Below are 24,894 nucleotides of genomic sequence, written 5' to 3'. Positions count from 1 at the left end.
GTTAGAATGGCCCAAAAAATACCAAAACAGGTTTTGTTTTGCGAGAAATCGCTGTTATGTAATTCCTCAACTTCTTTGTTTATAACAATCTTATCGACATCCGGATCAACTGTTACCCAAAAAATTCGTGTTCTACGGGCCAAAATACATAATAAAAACTTGGGTAAGTCCATCTGAATACAGGAGGCCGTTGTACCCCCCCTGGAGACAGGACTATAAATACCTTGGTATACTACATTCGCTCTCGCGAGATTTTTTTTGAGACATTCGGAATAGGAAACCTACAACACAAAAATTCCTACCTCACACTATTAACTGCTAAAATCAACTCAAATCAACTTAATCTTTCATTAAAAAAAGAAGAATTATTAGAAATAGTGGGAGTGTCTACTAATCTCATAAAATTTTGTGAAGTTTATTTCTACAAAATATTTTTATTTTGTACAATAAATAATTTTCTCATTTGCTATCAATACATTATAATGGTTTAAATAAATAAATATTGATTGGCGTAAGGTTTATGTTATTTTTATGTCTGTTTACTATTAATAATATTGGATATGAGCAGGTGCGTTGGTTTTGTAGTAATTTCCAGTCACTTCTGACAACTGAATTTTTCAAAAAAGAAATTACTAACGTCAGTGTCAAAAAAAATCTCGCGAGAGCGAATGTAGTATACTGCTTAAATAGTACATTGTTTACCGGGTAGGAAAATCTTAACATTCCTGGACGACTGTGAAGATTGCTAAGTCGAGGCGCAAGCCGAGACTTAGCAACACAGAGTCCAGGAATGTGGCTTTTCCTACGAGGTAAACATACTATTTTTCCGCAAATCGTTTAAAATTCGACAGATATTGATTGATTTAAAAAAAAACGCGATAATTTTATTCCCAAATAAATGGTGCTTTGAAATTCCTAATAAAATTACTTGGGTTACTATGGAAACGTATTGAGGTTGAATTGTCAAACTTGACGCTTATAAATTTAATTGCTGGTGTTCTTGAAAGTAAAATGATAAGTGATGATGAAATTTCCATTCCTGGGACTCCTCCAGAGCTGGTTGAGGCAGTGAATACTGCTTCATTAGAATTATAGCCAAAGAAATCAAGAGAATAGTACGAAAATGCATACAGACGTTTTATGGATTTATGTAGAACACTAACAACTGTACGGAAATATCATTTCCTTACAGTAAGGAAATGACATTTCCTTACAGTAAGGAAGTCCTGACTTTTTCTTCAAGAAATTTTGACAGGAATGTCAAAATTTCCTGGCGATTTGCGGAAAATAATTGAACAAATTAATTTGACAATAGTCTGGTCGCTTGTAGAAATATATAGTACAAGGGACAAATACCAAGCGGAGCTTGGTGTAGCGTTCAATCGGTTGATTGAAACGAAGAATTAAATTATGGTGAATTTTAATTCGGATGTTTTTGGTTTAAAGATAAACTCTTTGGAGTTACAAAGCAATAATTATTGAAAAAAAAAACACGATGTCGGAGGGCTAACTTGTTAATAAACAAAATAGCACACTTCCTGCGGATTTTGGAAATCGATATAACTAATAGGTATATGCAATCTTAAAATTCGATTCCAGCAATAAAATAACTAACTTTTCCTTTTCTTTCATATTTTGCCCAGAGTATTTGGGAATTTTTTTTTTAACTAAGTTAATGGCACTGGCGTAGCCAAAAGGCCAGTCATGTTTTCTTATAGTTTTATCAACCATTGCTTACTTATACTTACATTTATATACGTGGTACATTGAGTAACAATAATTTGTATACAATACAATATTGGTATGTTAGTAAATGCCTAATGATTTTGTTTGCATATTTTTATTATTTTTTTTATGTATTTTTTTTGTTTTTTTTGGGTTTTTTTTAATTTTTTTATTTCTATTCGTTTTATTAGGATTTATGTATTTTTTTATTGTTTTGTTTTTTTATATTATTATTATTATTTTTTTATTTTTTAGTACATATTTTATTTTGTTGTTTGTCTTTTTTATTTATTTTTTTAATTATTTTTTCGGTTTAGGCTTACAATGAAAAAATTTTTTTTGTCTGTCGCAATACTGCTTACAATGTAATGTTAGTAGATTTTACATACTGATATATAATATTATAAATACTATTATCCTCTAATGTCAATAGATTTGAAACATTTATTGGAAATTTCATATTGTAAGATATTAAATTTTGATAAAGCTTGTCAATTTCTAATTTTTTTAAAGGACATTCTAAAATAATATGTTGTAAATCGGCAATTTCATCACAAAGACATTTATTATTATCTAACAAACCTATTTTACATTTATACACGGGAAATAAGGCATGATTACAGCGCATTCGACTTATAGTCCGAATAATTGAACGATTACATATATTCTCAAACCATGGTTTGTCCCTTATTTTTGGTTGTATATTCTTAAAAAACTGTCCCTTCTCTCCTAATTCATATTTTAGCTGCCAATTTTCCTTTAGTTCCTTTCGAAAAATTGGAATAAAGTCAGACTCTGGTATTTTTGATCCGAGTATTCTTCCTTTTTTAGCACCATTTTTTGCTAAAGAATCCACTTCTTCATTTTCTTCTATACCTGAATGAAATATAAATTTGTTTTCCCATACTTAATACATTGTGATAAAATTCCAAAATATCAAGAAGTATATAATTTAAATTAGGATTTAAACAAAGGTTTTTAAGTTTTTCTACAGAACTTTTAGAGTCTGTGAATATAACAAATTTATCATCTTCTTGTTCTAAACACATACTAATTGCTAGTTTTATGGCAATAAGCTCTGCACTGAAAATTGACAACATTTCTGGTAGTTTGTATATTAACTTAATATTTTTAGAAGGGTAATAAACGGCACAACCAACTCCATGTTCCGATTTCGATCCATCAGTATAAATTTTTCCATACTCCTTCCACTTAACTGTACATTCCCGATAATGTTCTTTTTGTATAATATCACTGTTTTGACACAAGTATCTAACATTAATATGAGTCTTTACTGGATATAGAAACATTTCATAGGGATAATTCCATAAAGGGATACCATTGGATTGATAAAGTTGTTTATATCTGTGTACATTGGTAATAAAACTTTCAACTAATAACGGTGTTTTTTTCTTCTCCCAATATTTAGATGTCAAAATCATACTGGCTAAACTGGATATTTTAGCCAACACCTTAGATTTCTGAGAACTTAACTTTAATACGAATTTGTCAGACAAAAATCTTCTACGCAGGTTCAGTGGTGGTTCACATGTTTCAGCTTCCATGACGTCTATAGGCGTGCTTCCCAAGTATCCAATACTGAGTCGAAGACATTTGTTTTTTATTTGATCTATTTTTTTAAGATTTGATTCCGCTGCTGAATGGTAAAATAAAGAACCATAATCTAAAATAGATCTGACAAGTGTTTTATAAAACAGTAACATTATTTTTGGATCTCCTCCCCAGGAGGAATGACTGAAAGTTTTTAATAAATTTACACTATTTTCTGTTCTTTTGATTACATAATTTATGTGTTCTTTCCAATTTAATTTACAATCTAAAATTACTCCTAAAAATTTAATAGAAGATTTGTAAGGAAATACATATTTTGATAACTTTATTTGAGAAGGACAACGAAATCTTTTTCTTGTAAAAGTAACTAATAATGATTTTTCTTCGGAAATTGATAAGCCATTATTGAAAGTCCAATTGTCTAAATTTTTTACTGCATAATTAAGTTGCTTATGGCCTATCTCAATGGATTTGTGACGAGTGTAAATAACAATATCATCGGCATATTGCAAAATAGATACATTTTGTGGGATGTCAACAATTAAATCACTTGAGTAAATTAAATATAATATAGGACTTAATATACCACCTTGTGGCAGCCCCATAGATGTTTGTCTGCATTCAGAGAATGAGTTATTTTCTCTGAAAAATAGATTTCTGTTGTTGTATAGAATATATACGTGTTTAGCTAGACTTTGAGGAATTCCCATTTGACACATTTTTAAATATAATATATCTAATTTTACGTTGTCATATGCCCCTTTTATGTCTAAAAATAAAGCTGATGTTGACTGGTCATTGGAAAGTGATAGTTGAATATCTGTAACAATATTGGCCAGGTTTTCATATGCCGATTTTTTTTTTCGAAACCCAAATTGAGAACTATGAATAAGGTTATTAGATTCTAAAAAAAATTCTAGTCGTGACTTTATCATTCTTTCATATGTTTTTAAAACACATGATGATAAAGAAATGGCCCTATATGACGATGCTTGATTTTTTGGTTTTCCTGGCTTAAGTATGGGAACTAAAATATAGTTTTTCCATTGTGAAGGTATGTCGATTTTATTTAACCAAATATCGTTTAGTAGATTTAGAAGCAAAATTTTTCCTGGTTTAGAAAGATTAAACAACATAGAATAATGCATATTATCAAAACCTGGGGCTGTATTGGCAGACTTTTTAAATGCCGTATCTAATTCTTGTTTTGAAAACTGATTGGTGAGATAATTGACACTACTATGATGTTCTGTCACCCCTGGACAGTCAAGAAAGATTGGATCAGGTGATACATATGGAGGAGTTAAAATGTTATGAAATTCCGCTCGCCATTCTTCTTGATCTGATTGAGTTTGATTAGAGATTTTGCGATTTTTAAAGTTATTTACCTTTTTCCATATAGTCTTAAGGGGTACTGATCTATTGAGAGATTTACAATAATTTATCCAGCTATCTTTTTTAGTTTGCTTAAAAGTTTTTTTTGCTATAGCATCAGTTCTTTTATATTCTAACAAATTATCTAATGTGGGATTATTCATATATATATATATATATGAAAACTATTTTTTCGTTTCTGTACTAAATACTGGCATTTTTCATTCCACCATTGTTTATTTTTATTTGAACATTGATTGGATTTAAATTTAGGTATAGAAAGGTTTGCTGTGGTTTCTACAATTTGTATAAAAGAATTGTAATCACCAACTTCTGTTTTACTAAACTGTTCATGGGACTCCATATAATATAGATCCCAGTTAGCCTTTTTAATATTCCATTTTCTACAAGATAATGATTTATTAATTTTGGGAGACATATATATTTGTGTAATGCATGGAATATGATCAGACCCGTAAAGATCCTTCAATGTTTGCCAATGTAGTAAATGTTTTATACAAGGAGAACAAATTGTCAAATCGATAGCTGACTGAGTTTGTAAATAATTTCCTATAAATGTAGCTGTTCCATCGTTTAGATAGACAAGATTATTTGGACGGCGTTATGCAGAAAGTTACCAACCCTCAATAGTGGCAAACTGAGATAATCAAGTTTAAAATTTTTATTGATTTAAAAAATCTGTAGGATATGTTGCTAGTACTTTGTAACTTTTTTTTGACTGTGAATAAATATTTTGGTATTTTCTACATGTTTAAATATTTTAATCGTAAATTAAAAAGAGAAATGGCAAATTTTTGTGGATTGGTAGGTTTCTGCATTTTGCAAAGTGGGAAATTAATACCAACAATATTAAATTAAAACAACAGTAAAGTAAGAAAAAATAATTTTTATTTACAGAAAAGTTAAGGATATGAATATTTAACGTATTAGTTTAATACATTTTAATATTAATCTGCTTCATCCACTTCAAAATCTAAATCCTCAACATCTTCAGTTACATTGGCACCCTGCAAATTTTGATAAAAAGTCAATGCATCAGTAGGAATAAGGTGTATCATTTCCTTTAAATTTTGTAATTTCGCCTCAGCGATAGGTGTTCCGTTAGGCCACAGTGGTATTAAATCGCTAAAAATTTCTTCGTTAGCAGTTCTACCCCGAGAAGATTTTTTGATGAAATATTTTGATACGGTTGTGAAAAATCGTGTTGTATCATTAGCCGAAATGGGTCAGACTTTTCTATTTTGATTGACCTAATCTTCAACCAATTAATTTTTTCTATATCTTCGGTCACTTTGCGATTAGTAATTTTTTTCTCAATGTTTATTACGCCTAAAAAATCTTCGAAGTGCAGTTGGGTTACTACCAATGGTCTCTGCTTTCTACAAGAACGCATTACCTCGATATAGTCATTTGGGGTATATAATATTTGCTGTCGTTTAAGAGCCGACCCAATATCACTGGAATCAGTGTCGTTGGGCAAAAAACTATGACCAGAACAGAGATATTTTACGGTAATGCTTTCTAGGTTTGTGCGTGTCCCATGCAAAATTGATTTAAGCATAAGTATTAACTTAATATTTCGATTTTGCCCACCACAAGAATCACACCAAAGCGTAAGAGGTTTTCTGGAGTTAATTTAGTTCTTGGGCGCCCCTTCCAGCTGAACCTTCTACCCAAACGTAGCAGTATCCTCCATTTTCTTTAGAACTGTGTATTCCTGCATTATACACCCACAACTGACGCTTATAAAATACGATGCCTGTAGGTATTCTGGGAAGCGGTAGGGTTTTTTCCAAGTCAAAACTTAAACACTCTTGATCTGTTTGTTCAGTCGCTATCTTAAAATCACCTCTTCTCATTTTCTGTGCCTCCTCTGCAACTTGAAAATGCTTCGTATGCTCCTGCTTGAACTCTTTTTTTTTTCTTCATCCTGTTCATTATCTATTTTCATTTTAAAAGTATCGCAAACATTGCAGGTGTCTTTTTTTAATGGCTTTATTTTCAAATTAAATTTCGTGTAGAATATGTTCTTGTATGACATTAAGCTTACGGGATTGGTTTTTTCCTGCTTGTACATCTAGACAATCTAGACCACTACTAAAACACATTAAACAAGCCGGTAATCCAGTAAACCACACGCAAAACAATACATAAAATTATTAGGTTAGGTTATTATAACTGTAGAGTTGTAGAACCCAATATTTGCAGAAAGCTACCAACCCACTTGGATGCAAGTGGCGCTTTATTAAAATGCTACCAAGTGGGTTGGTAGGTTTCTGCAAATTAGAATATCAGATAAATTTAATATGTGGCTTAGCATTTTTATAGTTTTATAGGTTATATATTAATCTAGAGGTGGTAGGTTTTTACAGAATGGAGAACTCGTATTTTGTTGTCCAAATATGCATCCAACCCAATATTTGATATATTGAGGGTTGGTAGCTTTCTGCATAGCGCCGTCCATTTCGATCTAGGGCTTTCATAAGTGTTATGCCGTGGCAGTCTGTGTTTGGCCCACCCCAAGCAATATTATGCGAATTAAAATCTCCTGTAAAGATTACAGGTGGCTTAAAAGAACTGAAGAATTTATCCCAAATATGCAAAGAAATTTTAGTTTTTGGTGGAACGTATAGCGATACAATAGTAATATTTTTTTTATCATTACATTTTACAATAATGGATGTTTGATTACAATTAGGAAGGAGAACAGAGATCGGTAGTTCCGTATACAAAAGTTTCGACTTAATAAGGATGGCCGTTCCACCACCACTGCGGTCTAAACGGTCATCCCTCACAATATTGTAGCCTGGAAGATTAAAATATTTATTGGATGTAAATCTAGTTTCTGACAAGCAAGCTATATCAATGTTTTTCTCATTTAACAAATATTGTAAGTTTTCTTTATTTGAATTTGCCGATTTAAGATTCCATTGACAAAGAGTTATCTGATCCATGTTCAAAAAGGTTATTTAAACTAGCTTTAATAATATTTGTAATTTCGTTTTCTTGTATATCGAATTTATTTTTGCTCTTTATTATATTTATGGTTGATAAAACTATCTGAAAAATTAAGTTTGAAATTTAATTACCTTCGTTTTCTGAATTATTTTCTTTTTGGATATTGGAAAGATATTGTTCTGTGCTCAAAATTCCTCCTTTTTTAAACGGAAGGTTAACTGAACTAACAATGGACTGGTGCTCTGACAATGTAGGATCGGGAGATAAAGGATACGATCTTTTACTTTTTTTTGGAAAGCTATTTAATTGTGCTTGAGAATATGAATGTGGATTTGATCGTTGAGAAATGGGTCGCGTATTGGACTGGTACGATATTGGTGGAAATGACTTGGACGATGTAGACGGTACATGAACATTAACTGAATTTAATAATGAATTTTGTTCTAGATTAGAATTAACTATTTTATTATCAATTGTGGTTGTAGTTAAATGCTTAGATACTATATCAGCGTAACTTTTTTTAGGAACACTACTATTTGCATCCTTGAAGGAACAATTTGACTGTGACATAATTTGTTTAATTTTTTCTTGTCTATTGTATTCTGGGCATCTACTAAAATCGTTTGTAAAATGGTTTCCATTGCAAGAAAAACACTTTACTGTAACTTCTTCTGATGAGCAGGTTACTGTGTCATGATTCTGAGAGCATTTCAAGCATCTTATTTTAGAACGACGTTGCTTACCAATATGTCCGTAACGATAACAATTATTACACATTACAACCCTTTGTTTATAAACTTCTACTTCGTAAAGAACCTTATTTATTTCTACATAATTAGGTAGAGTTTGACTTTTGAAAGAAACCAAAATGGTACTTGTGGGTATTAATTCTATTTCGTTATTTGAATTATTTATTTTTCGATTCATTCTTTTAACAAATTCAACTTCAAATTTACGATGAAAATCATAGGCCCTAATTTTATTTTTCAAATAATCAACTGGTAAATCTTTATCAATGTGTCTAATAATTCCCAAACGAAATATTAAAAATTTAGGAATGTATGCAGACAAATTTTTATTTTTAAAATGTGTGATTTTATTAATATATTAGCACTTAAATAATCTTTCAACAATACCCGAATACGATTTTTCCCTATAGACTGTATTTGTTTTATTTTATTATCTAATTGCGGATATGATGTTAATATTATTTCTCCAATTTTTATTGCATTTAACTGCCCTGTATAATTATCCGTATTGTTTTCAATATAAATTTGAAAAGGAGCCGTGTCCGTAGACTGATAAAAGAATGTTGTTTTATCTTTTTTATCGTTGTCATTAGAAACCGATAAACTCGGTGTTGGATTTAAACTAGAATCTACAAACTTTTCTTTCGATACAAACTGATTTTTGTTGTTTTGTTCATTTGCATGTTTATTTATTAAAGGAGAATCTATAACTAAATTTAAATTATTTGAACCACTTATCTGATTTACAGGATCTATATTTTCTCCAGGATCTGGTTGAGGAGGGGGTTTCCCCTCAGTATCCACCTCCATATAAATGCACTAGGAACTCACAATATCCTTATAACTCTAAATATATTTATTAAATAATAATTAATATTACTACTACACTATTAATAATTGTTCTATACTTTAACGATGTTCTCACCTACGCTGTTGAAGTACGACTGTATTTGGGAATTAACAACAAAGACAATTAAAATAGTTAGTAAAAAGAGACAGGAACTAAAATTCGAATTGTTATTCTCTGCACTTGCAGAGGATGGAAAAAGCATTTTCCTTATGGAAAATATAAAGCAGAACAAAGTGGTGAATTACTCCCTCTACACAGGTGCTCTGATGAGGCTAAGTTAAAGCTAAAATACGTATAGGCACATAGTGGAGGCCCTGTAATCAAATCTGAATCATCTTTACTTTCATGCAAATGAAAAAATTTGTGACATCCCATATTTAAAAATATTTAGCAATAATGCATTTAGTTTCTATTCTTTTAAGTTTTTCATACAATATGATGGTAGTGTTAAGCATTCTTATTTCCGTCACATACATTCGTTCGTTTTCTTTTTTTTTACTTTCCAACATTCCTTTTCGTACATCACATCCGGACTTTTGGCAGTTTTATTGTATATTCCCTTCAGTTTCATTGGAACCTTTCTTTCACATAATACCCCACTCGTTTTCTTCGTCCATCCCCAGACCAATTTATTTGTATTAACTCTCATCTTTAAACCAACTTTCCAACCAACCAGTCTCTTTTTGTCCTACTAAGTTTTAAAACTTTTTTTTAAGAGGCTACAGTATTATTCAAGTTAACCAAATTCTGCACTCGTGTTGACTGTGTGTATAGCTTTCTAATGTTAGTATTTGTTTTTAGTTAGACATTGCTTTACATTGAAATTCACCCTTAAAGTATGATAAGTCGCTATTGCTAAGATACCTATACGCTCTGAGCTTCGCTGGTGTCGCTTCTAGCGGATTACTAATGCAACTTTCACCGGTAATTTTTAAAGTTATTATTTAATTTTTATGGCTTAATATTTACAACGCAAAAAAGTAATTAAATTGTAATCGATTTTTTAAAGATTTTGCTAATTATTTTAACGTTCTATTAATGAAATAGTAATTCCTTACTTCGGATACTTTCACAATTATCGTGTAGATGGCGCTTAGATTAATTTATAATTACATATTACGAAGTATTAAAAAAAACTTAAATTCAGTATTTAAAACGTAAGTATATTTAGGGTAAAAATATACACCACAGCTTTGACCAACTAATATTATTTCCTATTAACGTTTTTAATTTCAATGTTTTAAATTAATCACTTTGACATTTATGTCAAATTTCCAGTAAAGGCTTACATACTTGTCATTACTGGCGCTCGCGAATTTCTAATTATCCCCTCTACCTATGAGCTCATAGCGTATAATCAAAATTCGAGGCTTAGTGCGTGTCAACCTGCCATATTGACACAAGAGATTTTTTAATTGGCTAACAAACAGTCATAATTTTTTAGATTTATTTATCTCTTTAAATTCAATCTTTGTTATCTAGAACATCAAGTAGGTACAATTTGTCAAACTGGTTCCTAGGTTTGACAAACTGTAAGTATATTCACATGATTTTTGCAATCTCCATGTTTTATGAATTTGCATTTTTTTCGTTTATCAAGATAACATGGAACTGTACTTTTTAGAATATGTAATTAAACTGTCGATTTTCATAAATAACTATAGAATGTTACATTTTGCATTTTCTCAGAAAATTCGTCATTCGCGTCATTTTAATGTAAATATTTTTATACCATCAGGAACTAGAGGTCTCAAAGAACAAAAAGCTTACCGACTTTTCTTAAAAATATTGTTCTGAAGCTACTATTAATTATTATTAATTTATTAATATTTTGTATTTTGACAACGACATCCGAAGTGTATGTCAAAACGTTAATAAAATTATTTTTTTAAAGTTAAATTGTGGCTTATTTCCCAATTTGAGTAGTTTTCTTAAAAACAGACATTTTCACGTGAGAATTTTTGATTGAAGTTAGGGTGATTTTTCTAACATTAAATAAAAATTAGGGAACAAATAACTATAGTCCGTCGCACCTTGACTTTACAGTATAATGAACATAGGCAATGCAGTCCTTATGAGAGTTTTTAGCGCGGTGATGTCGATTTTATCGACAAGAATTTTTAATCGAACATTAGATTATAGAGATTAAATTAAAACTATTTTAGAAAGGCAGTCTACAATTTTAAGATTTATATGCCTAATGACTGCAGTATATCAAATAAACTTAAACGCATATAAATCCTAAAATTGTAGATTGCCTTTCTAAAACAGTTTTAATTTAATCTCTAATGTTCGATTACTGCATTGCCTATGTTCCTTATACTGTAAAGTCAAGGTGGGACGGACTATAGTTTAAATCAAAATAATTACAGTGTATTTTGAATTTATAATTTTAAGTCTTCATCAAATCTCGTAATATAATTTTTTTGTGGAAGATTAAAACAAAAAACCAAAAACTCTATAATTTGAATATTTCGTTTAATTTTTCTCATTTAACATTTTTCAATTATACTACTCTTTCTCTTCCCGATCTCAGATAGCCGGTAAATTATTTTTTCCTTAATTTTTGTTATATTTTCTTCCTTTCACAATTGGTTCCATCCTGTTGCTCTTTTTTGGTCTCAAACATTACCAGCTCTAGCCTAAAGACACCTTTATTCTCTTCGTCAGCTTAACTGGGTTTCTATCAAATTTATTTGTTTAATATAGATACTGTCGAAATATCTTTGATATTGATTTATACGCTTGCGTCTGCTGCTTGTGCGAAAAGAATGAGATAGTCGCATAATACAAACAGCACCTTTACTGTCTTCGTTAACTCTTTATTTGATGTATTCTATCGTGGATGTACAAGCAAATGCTTATATTAATTGTTATAGATAAAAAGTGTCTAATATATAATATAATTTTTGGTTAGGACTAGCACCAACGATGACTCCCTAAGATTTTTTGGGTCAGTAGATGATCCCGATCTGTATGCGTGGCCATCTCCATTAAAATTAACTTACTTAGCAATGCAAGCGATTAAAGATTTTAGACCTGTAATGACGATGATGAGAATTATGTGCAATGATGCTATAGTGAGAAGACATTGGAAGGAAATGTCCCTAATATGCGGTTTTGATTTAACTCCCAATGCTGGTACCACCATACGGAAATTTATGTTAATGGGTAAGAATACGTAGGTTACTAAAGATGCTACACCCTCATACTTTGATTTAACATAGGCATATTTATCTTTTCCAAGATCCTCAGTAGTCTTCAAATCCTTTTCTTCCTTCTGTACCTATTATATTTCCTCCTCTTATTTTGACTCACAATAAAACACTGAAAACTTTTGTTTTCTATACTTCCACAAAATTTATTATTTACAACTATGTGACTACAGCTGTTTTGGCAGAGTGCCATTCTCAAGTGATATAATTTACAATGTGTTTGCCTTTTTAAGTCTCTAACTGAAGAGGTTGAGGAGTGGGGAGCTGTATGTCTCGAGTTGGTCATTCAGAATTATATCTGTATTTTTCAGTTTATTAATTTCCATATATTCTAAAAAAGATAGCTTAAGGCCTTTATTTTGGATATGCAGAATTTGAAACTCTTCATTGAAAGAATGATTATGATCTAGAAGGTAAAGTGCGTATGTAGAAGTGTCTGTTTTTCTATTGTTGAAAGGCCTTTTGTGTTCTGCTATCCGTTTGTCAAAAGTTCTGCCAGTTTGACGGATGTACGTTTTCGGACAGTCACCACAAGCTAGTTTGTACACACCACTCTGTAGTTGCTTTCTCTTTCGGCTTTTATTGTTCTTAATATATTTGCTTAAGTTGTTAGTTCTGAAAGCTGGTATTATTCCTTTCTTTTTTATGTATCTGGCTATTTTTGTTGTTATCTTGCCAGTATATGTGAGAGAGCAGAAGGTACTGGGTTCTTTCTGTGGTGGTGGATACACTAATTTCAGGGCTTTCTTATGGAGTTTTTGATTTAAAATTTTGTTAACTGTTTGTTCGTTATAACCGTTGTTTACTGCTATTTGTTTAATGATGTTTAGTTTTATCTCGAAGTTATTTTTTGTCATGGGAATTTCTGTCAGTCTATGTATCATGCTATGGTAGGCTGCTAATTTGTGTTGTGTAGGATGGGATGATGCATTGTGTATAGTTGTGTCAGTATGGGTAGATTTATGATATACGGAGAACTCATGTTTGTTGTGTAGTCTGGTAATCGTTACATCTAGAAAGTTTATGGAATTATTCTGTTCTGTTTCTATTGTAAACTCAATATTACTATGAAGTGAATTAATGTATAATAGAAACATGCATGATACATAGATTGACGGAAATTCCCATGACAAAAAATAACTTCGAGATAGAACTAAACATCATTAAACAAATAGCAGTAAACAACGGCTATAACGAACAAAGAGTTAACAAAATTTTAAATCAAAAACTCCATAAGAAAGCCCTGAAATTAGTGTATCCACCACCACAGAAAGAACCCAGTACCTTCTGCTCTCTCACATATACTGGCAAGATAAAAACAAAAATAGCCAGATACATAAAAAAGAAAGGAATAATACCAGCTTTCAGAACTAACAACTTAAGCAAATATATTAAGAACAATAAATGCCGAAAGAGAAAGCAACTACAGAGTGGTGTGTACAAACTAGCTTGTGGTGACTGTCCGAAAACGTACATCCGTCAAACTGGCAGAACTTTTGACAAGCGGATAGCAGAACACAAAAGGGCTTTCAACAATAGAAAAACAGACACTTCTACATACGCACTTCACCTTCTAGATCATAATCATTCGTTCAATGAAGAGTTTCAAATTCTGCATATCCAAAATAAAGGCCTTAATCTATCTTTTTTAGAATCTATGGAAATTAATAAACTGAAAAATACAGATATAATTCTGAATGACCAACTCGAGACAAACAGCTCCCCACTCCTCAACCTCTTCAGTTAGAGACTTAAAAAGGCAAACACATTGTAAATTATATCACTTGAGAAAGGCACTCTGCCAAAACAGCTGTAGTCACATAGTTGTAAATAATAAATTTTGTGGAAGTATAGAAAACAAAAGTTTTCAGTGTTTTATTGTGAGATAAAATGAACTTCCATCAAGTAACGGTCGAATCCATCAATCTTATGTTGAGTTTAAAATTATTACTCCACAGCATCTTCAAAGGAATTTTTTTCTTTTTCTTCTTTAGAAGCCGTATGTTAGGTGCCTGTCATAGTGTAACTAATTCGTTTATTTTGTACCTTGCATAAACTATGTTGGCCTTATCTGCTATACAGGGTGTCCAGAAACTCTACCGACAAACGAATACAGGAGATTCTTCAGATAATTTTAAGACAATTTAACCAAATTCACCTAGTCCGAAAATGCTTCCTAAGGGAGCTAGAGCTCTTTGAAGATGGCGTTTTTTAATTAGTTTTTCTTAAATACCTCCAGAATGCATCTAGTTAGAAAAACGAAAATTGGTACACATATTTATCATCCAGAGATAAATCGATTTCATTCATTGTGAATTTCTAGTATCAGTCATAGGCGTCCGTTTTGGGTGGGGCAACGGTTATTTTATCGCATAACTTTTTTTGTCTTTAACTTTTAAGCATTTTTGATACTGGATTATTAAATTGCAAGGTATTCTAGTACTAAAAGGTACTCCTACTTTAAGTCGGTAGGACACACCGTTTTCTAGAAAAATCGACTTGAAAATTTTTCTTTTCCTGAATTTAAAAAAAGAAAATTGAAAATAAAAAAACGGTGTATTTTACCAACTTAAAGCAAAAGTAACTTTTAGTACTAGAATACCTCATAATTTAATAATATAGTGTCAAAAATTCTTAAAAATTAAAGACAAAAAAGTTATGCGATAAAATAACCGTTGACCTACCCAAAACGGACGCATGTGACCGATACTAGAAATTCGCAATTAATGAAATCCATTCATCTCTGGAATATAAATAAACGTACCAGTTTTCGTTTTTCCAAATAGCTTTTTTTTTGAATTTTTTTTTTGATATTCAAAAAACGAAAAATTTTCAAATCGATTTTTCTAGAAATCGGTGTATCCTATCGTCTTAAAGTAAGAGTACCTTTTAGTACCATAATACCGTAAGTTTTAATAATCCATACTCAAAAATGCATAAAAATTAAAAACAAAAAAGTTATGCGATAATATAACTGTTGCCCTACCCAAAACGGATGCCTATGACCGGTACTAGAAATTTGCAATGGATGTAATCGATTTATCTCTGGAAGATAAATATTTGTACCAATTTTCGGTTTCATAAATAGAAGCGTTCTGGAGATATTTAAGAAAAACTAATTACCAGACGCCATCTTCAAATAGCTCTAGCTTCTTTAGGAAGCATTTTCGGACTAGATGAATTGCATTAAATTGTCTTAAAATTATCTGAGGAATCTCCTGTCTTCGTTTGTCGGTAGAGTTTCTGGACACCCTGTATATGATGCCTCCGTCAATAGACCAGGAAATTTAGCACTAAAAACAACCGAATAAATCGATTTTTAAATAGAGCACCTAGCAAAAATACTTGCAAATTTTTGCATTATATTCAGGACGACGTCAGGAAAACAGCCTACTGTACAAAAATGCATTGTATATCCTATCAATTTAAATAAATAGTACTAGAATACCTTACAATTTAATAATCCAAAGTCAAAATGCCTAAAAATTAAATACAAAAAAGTTATGTGATAAAATAACCTTTGTCCTACCCAAAACGGACGCCTATGACCGATACTAGAAATTCACAACAGATGAAATCGATTTATCTCTGGAAGATAAATACGCATACCAATTTTTGTTTTTCTATATATAAGCGTTCCGGAGGTATTTAAGAAAAACTAATTACCAAACGCCATTTTCAAATGCCCCAAGCTCCCTTGGGAAGTATTTTCGGACTGGGTGAATTGGGTTAAATTGTCGTAAAATTATCTGGGGAATCTCCTGTCTTCGTTTGTCAGTAGAGTTTCTGAACACCCTGTATACTTCAGGAATCTAAATGTGCAATGAATAATGATGGTTCCTATTTTAGATTTTAAAGGAACCCCGCCTATGTGGCAGGTTCTGTTGGTTATCATTCGATAAATTTTTGAAAAATATTGAACGCGTATTTTTTAGTTCTTCGATCTGATGTTTATTTCGCGAAATATCGCAGGGCTCCTATTTAAAATTTTGAAGTTACCCCCCACCCCTCTCCGTGATGGGTCGTGTTTGGTATCCTTTTAGTCTAAGAGCTGGGAGCGGATTTTGTGCGTGTAAGTAATATGGAAAACTATACGTGGATATATTGAATTAGTTGTGTACATGACTTTCACCAACGGTCGGTAACCAGAGTGGAGGCAAAGGGTCAAAGGTCAAAGGGGGTCAAAGTCGCGGTTTTTATTATTTTTTTTATGACGCTCATGATCGAGATAGTGCACCAAAATTTGGAAATAAGTAGGTCATGACGTACAGCTCGTTCCTAAAAAAAACTGATACGACTCTTAGTAAGATTTGATCATTTTGAGCAGTGTATGATTGATCTGACATTATATTATATTTATTATGACAGACAAATAATAAAATAAACAAACAAACAGCCATTTTTTGACGTTGAACAGAATAAGTTATGTGACAAATTTTAAGATTTGACAGTGACAGTGACAGTGACAGAATGTAAATAATAATTATTATTTATCCTTCAAAATACACTGCTCAATTTTCTACAAAATACGCTTTAAGAGTCGTATCAGTTTTTTATGGAACCAGCTGTACCTAAGTAAAATTTCTAGGGGCGCAACGCTGCGTGGCCGACAAAGGGGTGGGGGTAGGGGTGAATATAAAAAATATAAGGGGCTTTTTGCGACGTTCGTGACTGAGATAGTGCACCAAAATTTGGGTATAAGTAGACCATGACATAAGTAAGTAAAATCCCCAGACCCGAAAACCAGAGTGGGGGAGGAAGCTAGTTATAAGGGGTCAAAGTCCCGTTTTTTATTATTTTTTTTGTTCCGCTCATGATTGAGATAGTGCACCAAAATTTGGGAATAAGTAGGTCATGACGTAACTAAGTAAAATCTCCAGGAGTGAAACGCTGCGTGGCCGACAAAGGGTGGGTCAGGGGTGAATATAAAAAAATGTAAGGGGTTTTTTGCGACGTTCGTGATTGGGATAGTGCATCAAAATTTGGGAATAAGTAGACCATGACATAACTAAGTAATATCCCCAGAGGCGGAAACCAGAGTGGCGGACAAGGGTAGTTATAAGGAGTAAAATTCGCGATTTTTATTATTTTTTTTGTGACGCTCATGATGGAGATAGAGCACCAAACTTTTGGAGTAAGTAGGTCATGACGTAACTAAGTAAAATCTCCAGGGGCGGAACGCTGCTTGGGGTACAAAGGGGTGGTAGGCAGGGATGAGTATAAAAATATATGGGGGTTTTTTGCCGTTCGTGATCGAGATAGTGCATCAAAATTTGGGAATAAGTAGATCATGACCTTACTAAGTAAAATCTCCAGGGGCGGAACGCTGCGTGGGGGACAAATGTTGTGCCAGGTCACAAAAAAATAATACACACTGCGACTTTGACCCCTTAAAACTACCCTCATCTACAACTCTGGTTTCCGTCTCAGGGGGATTTTACTTAGCTAGGTCATGGAATACTTATTTTCAAATTTTGATGCACTATCTCAAACTAGAACGTCGCAAAAAACCCCTTATATTTTTTGTATTCACACCTACCCCCACCCCTTTATCGGCCATGCAGCGTTCTACCCCTGGAGATTATACTTAGTTAACTTATGACCTACTTATTCCCAAATTTTGGTGCACTATCTCGATCATGAGCGTCACAAAAAAAATAATAAAAACGGCGGATTTGACCCCTTATAACTACCCTCGTCCGCCACGTCAGGTTTCCGGCTCTGAGGATTTTACTTAGTTCTATCATGGTCTACTTATTCCCAAATTTTGGTGCACTCTCTCAATCATGAACGTCGCAAAAATACCCTTATATTTTTTGTATTCACCCCTGCCCCACCCCTTTGTCAGCCACGCAACGTGCCACCCCTGGAGATTTTAATTAGTTACGTCATGACCTACTTATTACTAAATTTTGGTGCACTATCTCGATCATGAGCGTCACAAAAAAAAAATAATAAAAACCGCGACTTTAACCCCTTATAACTATCCTCGTTCCACCCACACTCTGGTTTCCGGCTCTGGGGATTTTACTTAGTAATGTCATGGTCTACTTATTCCTAAATTTTGGTCCACTATCTCAATCATGAACGTCGCAAAAAACCCTTTATATTTTTTATATTCACTCCTACCCCCACACCTTTGTCGGCCACGCAGCGTTCGCCCAAATAATAAAAACCGCGACTTTGACCCCATATAACCACCCTCGGCCCCCACTCTGGTTTCCGGCTGTTGGTGAAAGTCATGTACAAAACTAATTCAACATATCTCCGTATAGTTTTTCCATATTACTTATCACGCACGAAATCTGCTTCTATCTCTCCGACTATTTGATAGATGTGTGAAAAATATTAAACACGTATTTTTCAGGTTCTTGATCTGATGTTCATTTCGCGAAATATTCGCTTTTTTTGTAAAACTTTGTGACTCACCATTTTAGAAAATCGTCAGATTTTTGAAATATACACTGTTTTTCATTTATTTCTTACCATGTCTTAATTTGACGTTTTCGAGTTTTTCTAAGGATAGATTTTTTTATTGACTGCACGCCCCTGTATTCAGAGTTCATGGTAAAGGTGTGGTAGAGGTAATTTACACGGTACAATGTTTCTCGCCATATGATTTTCTGACGCGCTAGATTAACGCGCAAAATCCCCTCTTGGTCTCATCTACCATTATAGCCTTCTGCTTTTTATTATGCTAAGCCATTTTTATCTGTTAAACCCATCGGTACATAATTCGCAAATATTTTACGGCTATCCCTAATTTTTCTGTCTTTACACGGCAAATTATATGGCAAATCTACAGTCGGACAAAAAATTAATTTTTTTTTCTCTGATTCTGGCCTTGGTTAACTAGAACCTTTAGCCACGTAATTGTATAACTTATCACTAAGTCAGGTGTAATGTGTAGTGTGTGTGTTGAGTAAGTGTCTTGTTACTTTGCAAAGTCGACGTCATTCTCTTTGCAAAGAGACGCTAATTGTATCCGAACGTCTGCGGTCCCTCCGGTGAGTACCGATCCCACAAGGACAGAAACTATTTTCATTTATTAATTTATAATAAATGAAAAAATTCCTGACCCTGGTGAGATTCGAACTCACTACCATTCGGAACTTTCAATCCAAAGGTTAGGCGCTCTTACCACTGAGCCACAGAGGGGGTAATTTAATTTTTATTAGTAAACTATACTTTTAAACTATGATGGGTTCGTGCATCACTTATCTTCACAACCATTTTTCCGACAAAAGTAGTAGGTTACAAGTAATTATATTCTTAAACAAAAGATGTAATTGTCTGACAAAAATGTTGGGGCAAACGAACAGAAAACTTAATGCTTTTAGGCTATCGACGAGGAGGTATTATCAAAAAAATTTTTAAAACAGTTTTTCTCGGTTATTTTTGAATCGATTTAGCTGAAAATTGGTACGCACACTAATAGCCCAATAAATGACCGTTTTGGAGTGTAATTTCCAGGGGCAACTCCGAATTGCATGAAAATTTGGATTTAGGTTCTACTCACCCTCCGCTTCAAAGTTGAATTTGTCCCGTTGGTTTCTTTTACTTGGGGGGTGACATTTACCCCTTCTCGGGGGGTGAAAAACGCCTGTTTAAAATAAGGCCGGAAATGGATAAATTGACTTATTTTAAGCACCTTTTGTTTCATAAAGTTTTTTACGTAAGTCAATACTTTTCGAGTTATTCCCGATTTAAAATGTTGATTTTTCGACAAAAAGACCGTTTTTCCCAAATAACTCAAAAAGTAAATATTTCATCGAAAAAATTATTTTTAGCAAAAGGGTAGCATATAAAAAAACGAAAAAAATTGTTTACCAGTAAAGTCTACCAATTGAGTAGAAGCAAAGTTGTAGCTCATGAAGGATACGTTTTTATTCGTCTAATTCCAGATCGAATAATTCAACGCGAAATCACCGAAGAGAGAAGCGTTTTTCGGGAAAACCTTATTAACATTTTTAAAGTATCGAAAAAAATCTTATTATTTGTTTTTTACGAAAGTTTACAGCATCAAAAATAAACGAGTTAGACTGAAAAAAAAAGTTGGCCCCATTTTTTTGGTAAAAAAAATCGTGAAAACCTCCCTCTATTTAGCACCCTAAATGAAATTAATCGTTTGGCTTTACCATCTATTTCAACTGTATGCGTATTGTTTATATGATCTGTAAGGTCGATTGGTTTGAAGTGTTTATTTTTAAAAACATTTGGTTTTCTAATAAAAAAAGATTTTCTAAAAATTTTTGAAAATTTTTATTTTTTCAAAATAATTTAAAAAGTATTAGTGATAAGAAAAATCTTAAAGAGTAAAAAAATGTAGGTTTCGCTATTATAAATACGCTAGTTTCATTTTGTTTCTCCGTGAGACAAAAATTGGTTAAGATATGGCTGTTCAAAATTTGCATACACTCGTGATTAGTGACCCATTCAAGTTTTCTCAATTATAACCCTTTCAAAAATAAACACTTTAAACCGGTGAGACTGACAGATCATATAAAAAATAGATAGGTAAGTAAATTGTTTGTAAAGCGGTAGCGATTAATTTCATTTGGGGAGCTAAACACGGCGAGATTTTCATGATTTTTTACAAAAAAAAAGAGGGCCAACTTTATTTTGAGCGTAACTCGCTTATTTTTAATGCTAAAACTTTTGTTAACAATTAAAACAAAGCTTTTTATAAACATTTAAAAAAGTTTAAATGGGTTTTTTTCCGAAAAGTGCTTACTTTTTCGGTGATTTCCCCTTGAAATATTTGATTTGGAATTAGACGAATAAGAACGTATTTTTCATGAGCTACAACTTTGTTTTTATTTGATTGATAGACTTTACTGATACACCATTTTTTGGGTTTTTTATAAGCTACACTTTTGCTAAGGACATTTTTTTCGATAAAATATTTACTTTTAAGTTATTTGCGAAAAACCCGTCTGAAAACGTAGTTTTTTTGTCGAAAAATCAACATTTTGAATGGCAAATAACTCGAAACGTATTGACTTAAGTAAAAAACTCTATAGAACAAAAGTTGCTTAAAATCAGTCAGTTTATCCATTTCCGGTCTTATCTTGAACGTATGTTTTTCACCCCCGAGAAGGGGTGACTGTCACCCCCCAAGTAAAAGCAACCAACGGTACAATTTCAACTTTGAAGTAAATGGTAATTAGAACCTAAATCCAAATTTTCATGCAATTCGGAGTTGCCCCTGAAAATTACACGGTATCGCCGAATTTCCCGTTCATTTACTGGGCTATAAGTTAAACATTTAAAAAGGTATGACGTAGAGCTGTATCCAAAATTTTTCCAAAAAATTTTAGAAAAATTGTGATCTGATAATTTGTGTACATACTTCTTGAACGACAAACATTGTTCTGTAGTTTTTTTTTTCTCGAATAAAAATATTCCGACACAAGTATCAGGTTATAAGTAGTTATATTCTAAATCAAAAAATCTAATGCCCGGTTGCACCAACAGATCTTAAGCTTAAGTCGAGAATATCATAAGAATTAATATAATATAATTAGGTATAATATATTACAATAAGAATACCATAATATAATAATAGATATCATTGATAATAAGGTAAGAATCTAAAATTATGGTGCAACGTAAATGATACTCATGGAGGCCCTATCTATAGGTAGAGCTTAGCTAAGCTGGAGCTTATAAGATCTGTTGATGCAACCAGGCATAAGTGTCCTACAAAAATATCGGGACAAATCGAAAGTCGGACAAAAAATTTAATTTTTATTAATAAACTATACTTTTAAATTATGCTGGGTTCGTGCATCCCTTATCTTTACAACCATTTTCCGACAAAAGTAGTAATTTACAAATAATTATATTCTTAAACAAAAAATGTAATTGTCTGACAAAAATGTTGGGGCAAACGAACAGAAAACTTAATTCTTTAGGCTATCGACCAGGATGTATTATCAAAAAAAATTTTAAAACAGTTTTTCTCGGTTATTTTAGAATCGATTTAGCTGAAAATTGGTACACACTCTAAGTACAACATTTAAAAGGGCATGCCGTAGATATGTACCCAAAATTTTCCAAAAAAATTTTCCGACAAGGGGGAAAATTTTGGAAAAATTTTTATCTGAAAATTTGTGTACATACTCCTTGAACAATGACGAACATCGTTCTGTAATTTTTTTTTTCTCGAATTAAAAAAAAATCCGACAAAAGTAGGAGGTTATAAGTAGTTCTATTCTAAATAAAAAAATCTAAGTGTCCTTTGCATCCCTTATCGTGCATCCCTTATCTTCACAACCATTTTTCCGACAAAAGTAGTAGGTTATAAGTAATTATATTCTTAAACAAAAAATGTAATTTTCTGACAAAAATGTTGGGGCAAACGAACAGAAAACTTAATTCTTGTATGCTGTCGACGAGGAGGTATTGTCAAATAATTTTTTAAAACAGTTTTTCTCGGTTACTTTTGAATCGATTTAGCTTAAAATAGGTCGATTTAAGCTAACTTACCTTGTTACGAAAGTTGATAATAACCGAAATACAAGTTAATCTTTTATTTTATTTATTGTTGAATATTTCCTGACAGGCATGGGATAACGACACAAAATTTGGCAAGCGGGGGTTTCGGATGAGAAATCAAAATTCGCTATCAAAAATGATATATTACCCAGAGGGCGCTACGTACGTCTTTCAGAGCTAATTTAATATGTTCAATTTTTTATCCCCCACTGCACATACTTTTTGAATCAAAACTTTTATTTTCTTAATATTTTTACTTAAAAAAGGTATACTACATTCATCTCGCTAAACTCAACTGTTTTTGAGGTAGACGCATTTTAAATCTGCGATACAACATATATGTATTTTTTGCATAATATCGTTTTAAGTAGTTACACCCGAAAAATCAACTTGAAACCATAATAATTGTGCCAGTTTTCATATTTATGTCAGTGCAACGCAAATTACATTTGAAGAAATTGCGATACATTTTTAAAAATTTTTATGGTTTTAAGTTATTTTTCGGATGTAACTACAATATTATGCAAAAAATTATATTGCCTCGCAGACTTAAAATGCGTTTATCTCGAAAACGGTTGAGTTTAGCGAGATGAATATGGTGACCTTTTTTAAGTAAAAATGTTAAGAGAATAAAAGTGTTGATTCAAAAAGTATGTAGAGTGAGAAATAAAAAAAAATTGAACCTATTAAATGAGCGCTGAAAGGCGTATGTGGCGCCCTCTGGATAATATATCATTTTTGGTGGAAAATTTAAATTTCTGGTGCCGAAAATCCCCTGATTATCAAATTTCGTGTTATTATCCCATGCCTGTTAGGAAATATTCAAGAATAAATAAAGTAAAAGTTTAACTTTGTCACCTTGTATTTCGGTTATTATCAACTTTTGTACTAAGGTAAGTTAGCTTATATCGACCTATTTTAAGGTTTAGTTTTAAGGTATCAGGAATCTAAGATTAATCTATGGCCCATTCTCTACCAAACACCCTGTATAAATATGTACACTCTGGACCAAAATTAATCGCCCACCTTAAAAATGGGTTATCTTTGATGACTTGTATTTTATAAACCTCTTGTCCGATTTAAGTGATTTTTTCAATACATTAGCACCTTATTCTTTAGCAATATCCCTATAATAATATTGCTGGTACACACATGATTTTTCATTGCAAACCTAGTGTATGAATCAAACTGTGTTTTTTTCTCAAAGTTCGCATCACCCTGTAGAATATTCTAGCATCTATAAAATACTAAAATTAAAACCTAACTATAGCCTCATGTCTTCTCAACATTCTGTTTTTTCATTAATTCGTTTATGTTGGATAATAAAAAAGTTAAGGACTTTAACAACTAGCCATGTTTTTCATAGACACAGGGTGTTTTTAAATAAGTATGGCAAACTTTAAGGAGTAATTTTGCATGACAAAATAAAGTCAGTTTGCTTTACGAGAAAAACGTATGTCCACAAATTCTTCGTTTCCGAGATAGGGGGTGTTGAAATTTTTCTGACAAACTGACGATTTATTTATTGCTTTAAAACCAGTTGAGATATGCAAATGAAATTTGGTGGGTTTTAAGAGGTAGTTATTGCACATTTTTTAACTACAGTTAAGAATTTAATATTCACCATTGGCGCGCATACAAAAATGTATAAAAATTACTTTTTTTTAAATTGCACCAAAACGCCCCATTGTTTTTGTCCGACAAGTGATCCAATATGCATTACACATGTAAAAAACAGTACAAAATAAAAATAACATCTGTGGTAATAAATAAAAAAATTCCAGGAAATTGACATCTTCGGCGCATCCGACTGCGCATATACCCCGTGAGAATTGCCCGACAAGTTTACCACATTATTGTAAAAAGATTTTATGGTAGATACCGTAAAATTATCCATGTGGTAATAAATTTATTTTCATAAATTTGACAT

At 32.1% G+C, this 24,894-nt stretch overlaps 1 protein-coding gene across 1 annotated transcript in view; it reads left to right on the top strand.

The window, feature by feature from the left end:
- The window catches only part of LOC126885102 (dynein axonemal heavy chain 12), a 660,248-nt gene that overhangs the window by 148,318 nt on the left and 487,036 nt on the right, over positions 1-24,894 (top strand). Inside the window, exon 6 of the mRNA XM_050651529.1 lies at positions 12,167-12,420. Coding sequence (XP_050507486.1) covers positions 12,167-12,420 — 254 coding nt within the window. The remainder of the gene's footprint in view (positions 1-12,166; positions 12,421-24,894) is intronic.

This window comes from Diabrotica virgifera, chromosome 5 (assembly GCF_917563875.1).
Source record: "Diabrotica virgifera virgifera chromosome 5, PGI_DIABVI_V3a".
NCBI lineage: Eukaryota > Metazoa > Arthropoda > Insecta > Coleoptera > Chrysomelidae > Diabrotica > Diabrotica virgifera.
This window is presented reverse-complemented; position numbering and strand designations above follow the sequence as displayed.